We start from the raw sequence: 15,487 nt of genomic DNA on the forward strand, positions 1-15,487 counted from the left end.
TGAGAGCGAACAGCATGCTCTGCACGTCAAAGTGGGCGAAGCTCTTCTGGCAGACCCACGGGCGGCTGGCCTCCGGGGGGCTCCGGCCCTCCTCGGCCTCCCCCGGGGCCCGGCCCCCCTCGCCGTCCGCCTTCCCGCTCCTCAGCTTCCGGAAGATGGACGAGTCGGCCGCGTCCCCGCCGCCCAGGCCGCGCGCCGGCTTCTTCCGGGCCTTCTCCTTCTCCTTGGCTGGCTGGAGCGCCAGGAGGCCGTCCTTGGAGGGATGCCCGTTGCGGGGGTCCCCCTTGGCGCCGCCCCCGCCGCCCCCCGGGACGTGGGGCCCGGGGTCGGCCTGCAGCAGCTCTCTGAGGTGCTGGGGGCCCGCGGCCTCCGGCTGTTCGCTGCGGAACTCGTTGAGAATGTCAAAGAAGCTCTGCTCGGGCACGCCCTGCACGTCGATGGAGGACGTGCTCCCGTACTCCCGGAAGAGGGGCAGGGCCCCTGTGTGCCGGGGCCCCCGCGGCTCCCCCGTGTCCTCCGCGTCACATTCGCTGAGGGTGATCTCGCTGCTGCTGCGGTGCCGCAGGGGGAGGAAGGCCCTACCGGGGGACCGGGGCCACCCGTCCTGGAATTCCACATCTTTGGACCTTCTCCTGGAGAGTCTGTGGAAGGCTTTGGGCCCCGAGGAAGCCGGGGTGCTGACGGGGGGCTGTCCGTTCTGTACGCTCCTCATGGAATGGGCCACCTTTGTGGCCTTCGTGCCATCTGCGTCCTGTGAGGGGCTTGGGTTGTTCTGCTCTCTCAGAGCGTCCCGCTTGGGCGGCCAGTCGGCCACTCTTGCGCGCACACCCATCTTGGGCACTGCAGGGGTGGTGGGACTGGGGCGGGTGGTGGCGCTGACTGGGCTCTCACCAACGGGCTGGGGCATGCCGCCGTTCTGGACCCAGAATCCCATGGGAGCATAGTCCCCCGTGTGCGGCCCGGGGAGGCCATCGGCCCCCCTGGCCCCACAACTGGCTGCCAGATCCACACCATCATTGGGAATGGGCCGATAGGTGGTCATAGTCCACACGCACTGGAGTGCTGCTGGCTCCCGTGAGCTGCCGAGTAACTTTAGGGGGTCCCCTGGCCCTCAGCCATTGTTTAGGGCCGCCAGTCCCAGGATGAAGGATGCTGGCCCCTGAAACCTGACCGGAAGGTTGTGAGCCTGTGGAGTCCAGTTCTCCACCATCGCTGTGGACAACTGAGCCTGGACAACCTCGGGAGGCAGGTGCTGTCCTAAGGTCTCCAGACTGAACAGCTCAGCAGGACAGAGCAAGCAGTAGATGTGGGCGAGGGCCGGCAGGCTGCAGGGCTATCTTCCCTGCCATGCTGAAAAAGGAGAGAACACAAAGGTGAGATGTGATGTTACTGTTCCCAGAGAAAGACTTTTTTGTGTGACAGAGCTTTATACTCATTTAAAAAACCTTTCCATTAGAGAAATTTTCAAACATACCCGAAGCAGTGGTGCTTGGGGGGCTCAGTCGGTTAGGCGTCTGACTCTTGATTTCGGCTCAGGTCATGATCTCATGGTTGGTGAGTTTGAGCCCCACATTCGGCTCTGCACTGACAGGGCAGAGCCTGCTAAAGATTCTCACTCTCCCCACTCTCTGCCCCTCCCCAACTTGTGTGCACACGCTCTCTCTCTCTCAAAATAAGCAAAATATTTTTAAAAATATACCCAAAGCAGAAGAGCACCCGACCAAGCTTCAACAACCACTAACTATTCTCATTCCTGTTTCATCTACCCACCGACTCCTGTACTTTTTTTTGGACATATTTTAGAGTATGTCTCAGGTATCAGCTAATATCACCTATAAATATTTAAACTTCTATATCTAACAGTTAAAGCCTTTATCTTATTTTTTAAAATGTTTATTTATTTTGAGAGAGAGAGAGTGAGCATCACACTTGCTTGCAAACCAGGGAGGGGCAAAGAGAGAGGGAGACAGAATCCTAAGCAGGCTCTGCTCTGTCAGTGCAGAGCCTGATGAGGGGCTTGATCTCACCGTGAGATCATGACCTGAGTCAAAATCAAGAGTTGGATGCTTAACTGACTGAGCCACCCCTAGTAGTTAAGTCTTTAGAAAATTAGCCAAACTACTCTCATCACACCCATCTAGATTAACAAGAATTCTTTAGTATCACATAATACCTCGTATCTGTACTGCATTTCCCCCAGTGTCTGAAAGGTGTCTTTTAGAGTTGGTTTGTTTAAAGCAGGATCCAAACAAGATCCCTACCCTGATTTGGCAGATAATAGTTCTTAAGTCTCTTCTATACTGTCTCCCGCACCCCCATCACCTTTATCTTGACGCTATTTACTTGTGGAAGGAATGAGGTCATGCAACCCGTGGAGTTCCCCACTTTCAGGATCTGGCTGACTTGTCCCTTGTGGTGTCATTAAACACATTCCTCCACCCGCTGTGAGTACTGCAGGTAGAGGCTGGACTTCTGTCTATCTGTCCTGCTGTCTACCTGACCAGAAATGACAGATGAGTCACCACGAGCACTGGTAGGTTTGGGGGAGGGGAAGTCTCTGGAACAGTACGTGATTAATAGATACCATGAGCCAGTAAATCAGCTCCTGTCACTTCTTTGCCGAAATCTCCCCAGGGGCTCCTTACTGAATTAGAGTAAAATCCAAATTCATCTGCTCGCCCACAAGCCCCACAAGCTCTGGTCCCTGCCAGCCTCCCCAATGCCTCTCCCCATCCCTGACTTAGATCCCATCACACTGGCCCTCTCTTCTGTTGTGTTGACATATCAGACCCCACCCAGGACATCTGGACATCCTTCCCTGGTTCTTCACAGGCTGGCTCCCTTGCATGTCAACTCTTCAGTGAAGCCTTCCCTACGAAGGGAAGCCTACCAACAACAGCGGTGCTTTCTGAGGAAGGGAAGGCTGTGTGTGTGTGTGTGTGTGTGTGTGTGTGCGCGCGCGTGCACGCACACACACGCGTGCACAGGGCACTTCCTAACCCATTCCCGGAGGTATGGAGTGAGTTGGCAGAGACCTAGGAGGAAACATGAAGCAGATTATTCATGAAGCAAGAGGGGCAAGCCTGTAGCACCTGAGAAAGTGAGAACCAGAAGGGGTGGGGGGAGGAGTCAGGAGCAAGAGTTTACCCCTCTTCTTAGCCCCCAATGGAGCATACCTGANCTTCTAAAGAGGCAGGTGGGCCTCAGCTATGGGGACCAAGCTTTGCAGGAATGTGGATGCCAGATCACTGGATTTTTAAATTTTTTTAAATGTTTATTTCTGAGAGAGAGAAAGGGGTGGGAGAGATTGGGGGAGGGGCAGAGAGAGTGAAGGAGACACAGAATCTGAAACAGGCTCCAGGCTCTGAGCTGTCTGCAGAGCCCAGTGCAACGTGGGGCTTGAACTTGGGAATGGTGAGATCAGGACCTGAGCCAAAGTTGGATGCTTAACTGACTGAGCCATCCAGGCACCCCTGGATCACTGGATCTTTAAATCCAGAAACCAGAAATCTTGAATTGTGTGCAACTTCTCCCAGTTTGAAAAACAAAAATAACAGCAGCAACAACAACAAACTACCATGCAGAGAAGACCTCTATAAGAATTTTCAAGAAACTGTGATTGTCTCTGGGAAGGGGAACTAGATCGTTTTACCCCCACTCCCAGCCCCCTCCCTCAGTTGGTAGGGGCACTTTTTTTTTTTTTTAAGATTACTTACCTTGAGAGAGAGCACCTGAAAGCAGGGGAGGGGCAGAGAGAGAGAAGCCCAAGCAGGCTCTGCACTGTCAGTGTAAGATCCCAATGAAGGGCTTGAACTCATGAACTGAGAGATCATGACCTGAGCCGCAATCAAGAGCTGAATGCTTAACCTACCGATCCAGGTGCCCCTGGCCAGGGGCACTTCTTGTGCTTGGCAGCGCAGCCTCACCCCTGGGTCAGCCTGGCAGAGCATGGCAGATTAGTCCTTTGAGGCCACATTCGGGTTGGCTGGGAAAACCAGTGGCCCAGACGTGACCCCGACCTGCTTATGCAACCACCTCCCGACAGATGGGCTTTGCTGATGGCATTTTGTTTCCAGCTCAGTCAGAAACCCCCAATCTGTTTTTGCTCCCTCCTGTGAAAACACACAGATGTTCCTGAGGCCCTGGTGTCTTTCTAGCTGGAGCAGGTGTAGCCGAGTCTCCCGGTGATGCTCGGAAGGCTGAGTGATACCCGCAGCCTCTCTGGGATTCAGGGACGGGTGCACACCGGTCCCTTTCCAGCTGCCTGCTGTCAAGCTCTCCCCTCCTAAGAATATGCTCATCTTTCTGATAGGGAACCCCCGTTACGAGGGCCAGACTGTCTGGGTTCGGCTCGTGGTACGCCTCGGACTGGTTACTGAACCCGTGACTCAGTCTGGAGAGGGGGGAGAAGACCACCTATCTCCTGGCCACTAGTATTGCTACGGTTCCTCCCTTCATGTATCTTCTCCCTCCCCACAACCACAGAAGCACAGCCAGGGGCGGGCTCGGCGGCGGAGCGTTCTCTTCTGCACCTGTCTGCACAAGTTCCTTCTCTCCAGTACTCCTTGGTTCCTGCCTGTTTTCTATGCCTGTCCTCTGGCCTCCTGGTGATCTGTAAGCCCCTAATAAATTCTGCTTCTGCCCAAGATTGTCAACCGTGGCTTCTGCTGCTGGCATGGGAGGACCTTGATTAATACCCACTGCTGTGTACAAGGACGGCAGCTGGGGACGGCGGCATGACGAGAAGCACGTGGCAGTGGAAGAGTCGGGTAGGGATGCATTTGGCTGCAAGTAACAGAATACCATCCAGTGGTGGCTCGGGCAAGGAAGATACTTCGTTATCTCATGTGACAGGCCCGATATGGCGGCTCCACTCTTGGGACACTGGAATGATGCCAGGCACTTTCTCTTCCTCCACCCCATCAAATCCTGCTTTCCTTCAGTGTGCTTACATCTTTGGCTTTTGACCTCAGAGTGGCAAGCTGGCAGCCACACCCACACTTCTTACTGAACCATGGGCAAGGGGTAAGCAAGGGATGATGGAAGACTGTTCTTCTTACCCATCTGACCCTCATCAGGAAGGAGAATGTTTGCCAGAACATTCCTCCTACCTCCACAGACTTTCTTATATGTCTAATTGGCCAGAATGTGGTCACATATGGCCATTCTAGGAGCAAGGAAAGTGGGGAAAGCCAAGAATCTGGGATCATCCTGATTGCCCATGGGCCAGTGAGGACTTACCTCTGGCTTTTTTAGGGGCCATGCTGGCTCCCTAAAAATGTCATGGTCTGTTGGAAGAGCAGGCAGCTAACAGTGAATCTGTGTAAATGCTCCCAGACTGTCACTTGTGAAGCTGGGGAAGTCTAAGCTGAGAGGGTGCTCCCTTATCAAGCTCCTAAAACTTGGAGGCTGGAACAACAGACAAGTGGCCTCAATGCTCTGGCTCTGAAGGGCCTTGCTCTTCTGTGAAGGAGCCACAATGTCTACAGAACCTCCCAGGGCAGAGCAGAAGGGAAAAACACAAGCTCTCCAGTGGTAGACACTTGGTTTGTTTCCCCAGAAAACCCATTTTCCAAAAACAGCCCAGATTTCCCTTTGGGAACCTGCGTTCTCTGACTCCCACCCGATGGACTAGAGGAGGGGCTCCTTCTTGACCATGTAACCTGATCAAAACCAGTGAGACCCAGCGACATGGCTGCCAAGAGTCCGAGGGCTGAAGGCTGTGCTTTACCCTCTCACCAGGAGTCTGAGAGGATATGAAGGATGGAATCACTGCAGGCATCTTGTGACCATGAGGGAAGAAAGAAGAATCATTTGTGAAAGGGGCTGAAAGTTAAGGGGGCAGATCTGGGAGCTACCACGAATGTGACCTTTCTAGAGTCCAGATCCTTCACTAAGCACTATACATTTGTCACCTCTCTTAATACCACAACCCTATGAAGTAGGTATTATCTCCATCTTAACATAAGGAAACTGAAGTGAACAGATTAAGTAATGTGCCCAAGGCCAGGTGGCCACGAGGTGGCAGAGTTGGGACTGATCCAGAAGCTTCATCCCTCAAGTCGGGCGGGCAGTCCTAAATTCAAGCACGAGCCCTTCCGGTTGCCCAGTGGGCAAAGTCCTGGACTTCCAATTCTCTGTTTCCTCACTGGTGACGTGGGGCAAAATATCTCCAGATCCAACTGCTCCAGACTTGGGTAGCCACCTGCTTACTTGACATCACCACATATATATGTCACACGCACTGTAAACTGAACATTCCCAACACGAACCCTTGATTTTTCCCCATCCACAAAACTCGTTCCTTCTCAGAACAGTCAGAGTAGGCTAGGTTATGCCATAGTAACAGAGAACCCCATCTTCTAGGGGTTTGCCCAACGGAGGTTTGTTTCTTGTTCATACTGCATGTCCAACACGGGCGGGCCAAGGGCCTTCTCATGCCAGCTCTACTCCCAGTTGACAGAGTAGCAGTTACATGAGACCCGGCCAGTTTCACGGGTAAGGGGCATGGCTGAACTATGCAAGAGTTCCTGCTCAGGAATGACACATATCACTTCTCTCACCTCTCACTGGTCAAATCAAGTCACACACGGAAGACTGGTGTCGACAGAGCGGTGTGGCAGAGTATCTGTCAGAGCAGGGATGCTATCTGCTTCTTCCACATCTCAGGGGAAGGCACCTCCTTCCATCCAAGGCCTCCAGCTGGGAACTCCCTTCACATTCTCAATCCATTACTCTGTGCCCTGCTGACTCTCCCATGGCAGCTCTCTCACCCTGGTCTGAGCTGGGTGACTGCAGACCATAGCCTCACCGTTACCTCTCCTTCTGCTCCCGCTCCTGTAGGTGCCCTTTCCCACGCAGCAGGCAGAGCAATCTCAGGACTCATATTTATATTTCAACCTTAGTATAAATTCAAATCTTAGGATAAAATTCAAAATCCTCACCTCAGCCCCCAAGGCTCCTTTCCTCTTCTCCTTGCTCTGGGAGCCCCAGCCACAGGGTCTTTCAGTTCCACTTACCTATGGCTTCTCTGCCATAGGCCTCTGGCAGAGGCCTCTGGGCCTTTGCATGTGCCATTCCGTTGCCCTTTCCCTTACCTAGATAGTTCTTTCTCAAGACTCAGGACAAATATCACTTGTTCCACATAACTTTTCCTTCTCACGAACTTTGTTCAATCCCCAACCTGAGTGCTCAGAGCACTCTTACAGAGCATTTCTCTTTGGGGTTACCTGCCTCAGTGTGTATACATAATTTACCACGTAATTAAATGTTTGCCGTACGTAAGGTTTGTGACACACTGAAATGGGAGAGTATTACTGCCTGCCTCTCCAGCACAGGCCGGACACACAGTAGGTCATTAAGAAATATCCACTAAAGAATAAATACCCTCATTCAGACCAGGAATAGCACTGGCTCTGTCAGGGTTTGTGACCTAAGGGTAGGTGGTGTTTGCTTGGTGACCCAGCATCATGTCTGCCCCCGGGAAGAAGAGTGTTCAGGAAGCTGAAAGTAATGTGTGGAGTGTGTATGTGCATGTGTGTGCGTGCGTGCGTGTGCATGCTGCCCCTTCACGGGCCTTTGGATTGGGGAGGAGGTAGGTATCCAAGGTCTCCTTCCTAGGCAGCCCTCTGCGTCCAAGGGTGCCCCCGTCTGCTCCAGGGGTTACCTCTTCACGGAAATGGGATGCAGGCACTGCAATGGGGACTCAGCGGGACCTAAGAGCTCTGGACACTTCAGGGTCATGGGCCCAAGTCTGAGGGTTACTCTCAGAGGCTCAGGGGGAACGATGACCCCACTGCATGCACCTGGCAATTCAGTAGTTTCTGGGCACGTACTAGTTGTTCATTCGTCCAGTAAGAACTAGTCCTTGCAGCTTATTTATATGACCAACACCTATCACATTCTTACAAATCATTTAGTCCAAAAAGTTTATTCAGTCAAAAAAGAAAAAGCACTAAAACCTTATTCTTTTTATTGAACACTGACCAGGCATGTATAACTCATTCATTCATTTTGCAAACACCAAGTACCTAACATGCATTCATTTATTCAACACGCTTCTCAAGCACCTACTATGTGCTACTGTTGTAGGTGCTGAAGAAGATACAGCCCTGAGCAGGACCACACACCCGCCTCTCATGAACTTACTTCCAGGAGAGGGAAGCCAGAGAAGTAAACAAAGACAGAAAACAAGGTAACTTCAAAGGGTGGTCAGCAGTTTAAAGGGACACAACGTTGTGACAGGGTGGGGCTGGGGGCTACTCCCAACGGGAGGGCTTGTGGTGGGGTGCCATGTGACCGGAAGAGAGGGGTATGCTGATGAGCGACGCTGACATGCACGGGCGGGCAGGAAAGCTGGGAGTGGCCAGTGCATAAGGCCCTGTGGGCTTGTCAAGACACCAGTGCTCACCCCCACTGTCCATTAGAGGCACCAGAGGAGCTTTGTAAAAATATAGGTGTCCACACTCCACCCCTAGAGAGTCTGAATCAGCTGGTCTGGGGTGGGGACCAGGCCTGAGAGCCTCCTAAAAGCTCTGCAGCTGATTCTCATATGCAGCCAGCGCTGAGAACCGGGGAAGGAGCAGAGAGCAAGGAAAGGAGCGCTGACACCAAGCCCTGATCTGCTGCGAATGCAGCCGGCAAGCAGGAGAGCAGGTGTGGTCCCAGCAGTGGGTGTGGTCTAGGGGGCAGGTGGTCCGAGGTGTGGGATGCTGAGACGGTCATGTATGATGTGATTTTTGGTCTGAAGGGCACTGGTGACCACTGCGGTGGGTACTTCAGGGGACCGCTGCTCTGGGAAGCCTTGTGCACACCCCTTGACCCCCAGTGCTGCTAGCCTACCCTGTCTTTTTTTTTTACGTAGCTTCCTACCATTCCACAGACACAATCCTCCCCATCTTCCCTGTACTTAGTTTCCAGGGTCTGCACATACCCAGGACTATCGGAGTTAGCCCACTGGATCTTGAAGCCTCTGAGTACCTTTGGTCCTCCTTCAGACTCTGAGCAGCTCTGAGTCTGCAGTGGGCTAGGTCTGCCACATGGGTTCTTGATGCACAGGCAGGGTAGGGACGATGATGTAGTGGTGACAGTAGTAAGAGTAAGGTTAACACATACTTGGCGTGCATTAACAGGTGTTGTGATAACTTTACAAAGCAGAGACTTCTAGCATGCCCATTTTACAGATGAGGCAAACAAAGGTCACGTGGCTGAGTTGCACAGCTGGTAGGCAGGTGGGGCAGCGGGGCCCCAAACCTTGTCAGTTTGGCTTCCACACCTTTGCCACAGTGCTCCAAATAAAAGACATGGCGGCCCAAATGAGCGTGTTGTGTGGATACATAAATGATGCAAATTATCTTCAAAACCAATTCATAAGGACAAAAACTCTAGAAAGTCAGCAACAGCTCAGGAGACTTCAGGTTAAGAATCTGTTTTCTCCCTCCAGGTCTTCCTCCACTTTAATGGAAACCTAAGCATGCACAGGCCCACTGTGGAGCTCCCCCAGGAGCAAACAAAAAGGATGGGATGGAACTTCTCCACGTCTCATTAGGAAGCCTTGAGGCAGGGACTGCTCCATCAGCAGCCGCCACCCTCCAGAGCCCCAGGTACTACTCTGATCTGTTTTTTACTCTTGGTGCTTCTGACACCAGATGTGTGGCTCTTCCGCACCAACCAACTCTCCAGTTCTCTGCAGACCCCAGTGGGTGTCCTACAATTTAATTCAACCCTGACACTATCTGGAGTTAGCACAGACCCCACAGGTTAAGGGGTCAATTCTACCAGACGCCCCCCCCACCTCAGATGCTAATCACCAGTGGGGTGGGGGGTCCCTAGGTTACCCACATGTCTGACTGACTTGGTTACAAACTGGGGCTCCCACAACCCCCTCCTCAGGTTCTGCTCTAACAGCTCACAGAACTGTAACACTTTACTATTACTGGTTTATTATAAAAGACAGAAATGAACAGTCACACGAAGGGATATTCAAGAAGTCCCAAAGGGTCTCGAGTGCAGGAGCCTCTGTTGCCATGGAATTTGGGGTGCACCACCCTCCCGGCCTGTGGATGCGCTCACCAACCTAGAAGCTCTCTGAACTCTGTTGTTTAGGGTTTCATGGAGGCCGCGCCCTGTGGGCACGATTGATTAAATCACTTGATCATCGGGAACTGATGCAATCTCCAGCCCTTCCCCCCTCTCCCCTCCCCAGAGGTCAGGGGGGTGGGGCTGAACGTTCCAACCCTCAAATCACAAGGTTGGTTTCCCTGGCAACCAGCCCCCATCCAGAAGCTATCTAGGAGTCCACCAAGAACCACCTCATTAGCATAAACTCAGGTATGGTTGAAAGGGGCTTATTCTAAAGAACAAAAGAGGCCCCTATTACCCAAACCACTCAGAAAATTCCAAGGGTTTTAGAAGCTCTAGGGGCCAGGAACTGGAGACAGAACACCAAATACGTATTTTTTTAACTTTTTTTCACACCGTGAAAACTTGCACTTTCCTACTTAAGGTCAAAGAACCCAGAGAATTGGTGTTTCTAATTTAAATCTTACAGTCATTACACTCAAACTAGTGGCGGTCCCCAGAGTCTTGAGTTCCTGACAGGCCTGTTCCCTTCGAATGTGTGTAAATCAAAAGAGATTCTCCCCCTTCTCTGAGAGAGTAAGGGGATGAATTGTAATTATGAGCTGAAGTTTCAGGTGTGCACATTATTTTATTAAAAAAGTTTTTTTAAATGTTTATTTAGTTTTGATAGACGGAGAGACAAAGCGTGAGCACAGGACGGGCAGAGAGAGAGGGAGACACTGAATCTGAAGTGGACTCCAGGTTCCAAGCTGTCAGCACAGAGCCTGATGCGGGGTTTGAACTCACAAACTACGAAATCATGACCTGAGCCGAAGTCTGACACTTAACTGACTGAGCCACCCGGGTGCCCCAACACACTATTTTATTTTAATCCAGCAATTCATTTCTAGGAATCTGTGCCTCAGATATTCACACCAGTGCATGCCGGAAGACAGGTGCACGGTGGTTTCACTGCTGGGGTATTCACACCACCGCACTGCTGTAATATGGAAGAGGTGGGAGCAGCCTAAAAGCCCGTTGGCAGCGGATGGGTTAAAGGCTCCTGGGTGGCCCAACTCCAGGACACAATGCAGCTGTAATAAATAGTGAAGCAGAGGTAGCGCCAGGTGTCCTGCGTGCTGCAAGATGCCCACTTGGCCCAGAGTGAATGAGTATAGTTCGTACATGCTTAGAGGAGTGCTCACCGTGTACCAGGCTATGTGCTTTACACACATTAACTCCTTCAATCCTCATGAAACCCTGTGAGGGAGGGGCTGTCACCAACCTCATTAAAAGAAAAAAATTTAAATGTTTATTTTTGTGAGAGAGAGCGGCAGGGCGCAAGTGGGAGAGGGTCAGAGAAAGAGGGAGACACAGAATCTGAAGCAGGCTCCAGGTTCTGAGCTGTCAGCACAGAGCCCACAGCAGGGCTTGAACCCAAGAACTGCGAGATCATGACCTGAGCCGAAGTCAGATGCTAAACTTACTGAGCCACCCAAGCGCCCCACACCATCCTTATTTTAGAGCCAATGCAACTGAGTCCAGAGAGGTTGAGTAACCTGCCCAAGATTACTCAGCAGGAAAGCAGTTTCACTTGGATTTGAACCCAGGCAATCTAGCTTCAGAGTTTCTTCTCTATTGTGTACTTGGTGGAGAGAAAGAGGCAAATTGCAGAATAAAACCAAACAAAATAATAGGGCTTAAACAAAAGGGGGTGGATTTCATTACAGAGAGAGAGAGAGAGAACATAAATGTATATAAAGGAAAGGACCTAGGGGGACACCCACCAAACTGTTAACAGTGGTTACTTCTAAGGAGTAAAACCAGCGTGGAGATAAAAGGATAACTTTTTAAAAAATTCTACATGCCTGTGCTTGAATTCGTATAAGTATGTAAGTCAAGGCTTTCTTCAGGCTCCCCTAAGAGGCCCTGTCCCGAACCCACATTCCGGAGAGAGGTTTGCATGCTTTCTTCCAGACCTTTTTCTCTGTGTCTACAAGGAAAGGCTTACAAGTGCACGGGGTACGATTGGCTCAGGCTTTAAATTTCCAGTTTTGGAAGTGAGCATGTGAGGAGAAACATGGGCAGGGGGAAAGCCATGCCCCGAAAAGCCAGGACTGTACAGGATGCAGAGTCAGAACAGATAGAGAGGTACCACCTCCACAGTTGAGCCCCAGCCCCGCGTCAGCCTTGCCTCTAGGGCCCATGAGTCTGAAAACTCCCAGTGGAGATTCCTCCTTGTCCTGCAGGCTGCTCGCACCCAGACCCACTGAGGGAAGGAAGGGGCACCCCATCTTGTGTCCACATGCCCCTTTGGTGAAACAGAGGCTGTACTTAAATCCTTAAACTGCAATGTCACCTTCTTTGTTTTAGTTTGCTAACTAGAACGGTTGAAGTGATGTAGGTTGAATGCTTGTATAATTACATGCTTATATAGAGAGATGAATTAAAACAATAAACAGCCTTCACAGTTGCTTTCCTTACTTATTATCAGATCTTGGGAGATTTCCTAATATGGCGGCTGTAGCTCAGTGGTTAGAAGCAAAGACTACTCAGGTTCAATTCCCAGCTCTGTCACTTAATTACCTAGACCTTGGGCACACCACTTAGCCTCTCTACATCTCAGTTTTCCCATCTGTAAAACGGAGATAATAATAGGACTTAACTCGACACTTGTGGGGATGAGCACTGAGTGTTATGTGGAAACTAATTTGACAATAAACTATTTGTAAAAAAAAAAAAATAATAGGACTTAACTCTTAGGGAAGTTATGAGTTAATGAACGTAGAGACAGAATATTCCTGGCACACGGGGATATACAAGTATTAGCTGTTAACAGTTTACTTAAGAACAATAAAAAGAAAATCTGTTTGGTTCAAACAGAACCAAATGTGGCCTTGGCAGGGGCCCTGGCTGCTCTGGGCTCAGGAGCCAGGTAGCCTGGGGTGGCCTGCCTTGAACAAGAAGCTAGGCAAGCCCCTCCTTCCTGGGGGCCCAGAGCCAGACTCGTGGGGGAGGTGCCCCTTCTGAGTCCCTGTGGGGTCGGGTGGGTTAGGCAATAGGCAAGGGCGTCACCACCTCCCCTGAAGGCATGTGGATTAAACATCTTGTTCCAATTCTGGGCATCGTCCTACTCACTTCAAATGAGACTCTGAAATGCGAAGTTAGAAAAGGATGCCCCCTGGAGCATGGGCATGAGCACCAGGCACGGACACCAGGCCCGGCCAGGAGCTGCAGCCAAGTGTGTGCTCTGAGATGACGTGACAGAGCTGCTCTGGCTGCAGGCTGGATGAGGGGCTTGGGGTCGGGGAAGACCTTCTGGGGAGACTTAAGCAGGGGGACAACCACTGCTCCGAGCGGCCGGACGTGCCTACAGGGATCCCACTGGGTCTAGCCAGGCCCGTTGACAAGCCACATGCACTGGTGTAGCCGTGACATTTATTATGATTCTGAAGCTTTCTGGTAAACAGCTGCTGCCTAGAGCCCCGAGGGTCCCCCCATCACTGTGTGGGGCGATGCTTCAGGGTCCGCTCCCACAGCTGTCGCTGCCCAGGTTGGGGTGGTGGTTAAATGTTTAGTATGTCCCCCAATGGGCTCACTCCTGTGACCAGGCTGAGCCTTCTTTAGAAGATGGTGTCTTGTCAGCATGGAGCCTGACTTGAGAACTAATCCCAGCTAATTGCCCCCGAAACCTGCTAAGATCACATCTGTTGGGCTCGGAGATTAAATCAATATTTGACAATCTTGATTAAATACAGCCAGGGAATCCTTGTCAGAGAACATCTGTTAAAGCCCTGCTCTTTCCATCTTGCTCTTAGGGGGCCGGCTGGGGGCATCTCAGGCTCTGCTTCTTACCTGAGGAGATTTGAGAGGGGGGGTTAGACAGAAACAGAAAGGCTCCCTGTCGGGGGAGGGGAGGGGAGTGAACCTTGCTGTCCAGGGGGGCACCATCTGCCAGCAGTAATCACTTTACCTGCCCCGACCGTGGGGGCTGCTGAGGGTCAGTCCCTAGCCGGCGTGGAGCACCTTCCACAAAGCACTGAACTCGTCTCCTAATGGTCCACTGAGGCAGTGCTCTCGTCACCGCTATTTCAAAATTGGGAAACTGAGCTTTGAGAGGAGACAGTGCTTGCCCAAGATCACAAAGAGAATGAGAGAAGGAACAGGGGTCTGGACCTGGGTCTGGCTGACTCCAGGGTCTGCCCTGTGACCTCTCAGGACCACTCTGCATGAAAGACCAGTCGTCAAAGGAAAGAGCAAAAATGGGCACTTCTGCCATCAGGAGCCGAGACTGGAGGCCTGCTCCAGTGTCCAGTTCCCAAAGCTACATGTCACGGTGGTGGCCCCTCTCAGCCCACGCAGCACCCGGGGGAGGGCCCTGCTGTTCTCCCCAATCTGCTGAAGGGAACACGGAGACTCAGTGGGGGCAAGTTACCTGTTCCAGATCACCCACTGAGGTAAAAGGCAGAGGTGGGGCTGGAACCCCCTGGGTGACTACAGCCACCATAACCACAGTCATCTCCAAAAAGCAGGGAGAGTGAGCAGGACGGGCCTCAATAAATGCCTGCTCTCCTTCCTTGAGTGGTTTTCAGACAGCAGTGAGGCTCATCCTGGGATCAAATCCTGGCCCCCACACACACCAGAGAGGATTAGCAGGCCACCTCCTGCCGCACAGCCACGGGAGCCCAAGACGACCCCCCAAAGGTGCACTCCCCATAGTAACGGCATATAAGCACACATGCATCCTCACTCAGGATTTTACAAACAACAATAACAACAACTAGGCGGCTGTACTCACAGCCCCCTCGTGGGGGGAGGGGTGGGGAGCAGTGGTCAGACCCCCAAATGTCTGTAGCCACTGTTTGCTGCTCTTTCCCCAGATCCAAAGCTGTGCTTGGATCAGGGGAGTCCTCCACAAGTATTTTCTGAGTCCATTAAAAAGAAAAGAAAAATCAAAACCAACCAGTCAGACACCTGGCCAGATAAGCAACTAGCTAGTCAATCAGATAAGCAACTAACCAACCAATCATCCAGTTACCCAACCAACCAGCAAGCCAACAGCCAGTTAACTAGCCAACTGGTCTCCCATTTCTGTGTCCCTGTCTCTATCTACCTCTGTACCCCATCTCTCGGGATTGCTATCCCGTTTGTGTCCCTGTTCACATCTGTCCGTGTCCCTCTATGTGTGTGTGTCTGTCTCTCACATGTGTGCACACACAGGTGGCCATAGCCCTGCACATTCCTGGCCCTGGAGTCACAATCCCACGGTAACTCACCACTGACGATGTGTCCCAGGTCAGGCGGCCTCTGCCTGGCCCCTCCTAACTCCCTCCCATATTCCAAGTTCCCAGCAACTGCTGGAAGGGATAGAAACTAAGGAATTGGCCAAGATTAAAAAAAAAAAAAAAAAAAAAAACAAGGGGCAAAA

The 15,487-nt window shown here is 51.7% G+C and overlaps 1 protein-coding gene across 1 annotated transcript in view; it reads right to left on the reverse strand.

Moving 5' to 3' along the window:
- SIPA1L3 (signal induced proliferation associated 1 like 3) overlaps positions 1-15,487 on the reverse strand; it is a 249,360-nt gene that overhangs the window by 96,445 nt on the left and 137,428 nt on the right. Inside the window, exon 3 of the mRNA XM_077773636.1 lies at positions 8-1,350. Within this exon, the coding sequence (XP_077629762.1) occupies positions 8-1,042 (1,035 nt within the window). The 5' untranslated portion in view covers positions 1,043-1,350. The remainder of the gene's footprint in view (positions 1-7; positions 1,351-15,487) is intronic.

Source organism: Crocuta crocuta, unplaced genomic scaffold (genome assembly GCF_008692635.1).
Source record: "Crocuta crocuta isolate KB4526 unplaced genomic scaffold, BGI_CrCroc_1.0 scaffold267, whole genome shotgun sequence".
Taxonomy (NCBI): Eukaryota; Metazoa; Chordata; class Mammalia; order Carnivora; family Hyaenidae; genus Crocuta; species Crocuta crocuta.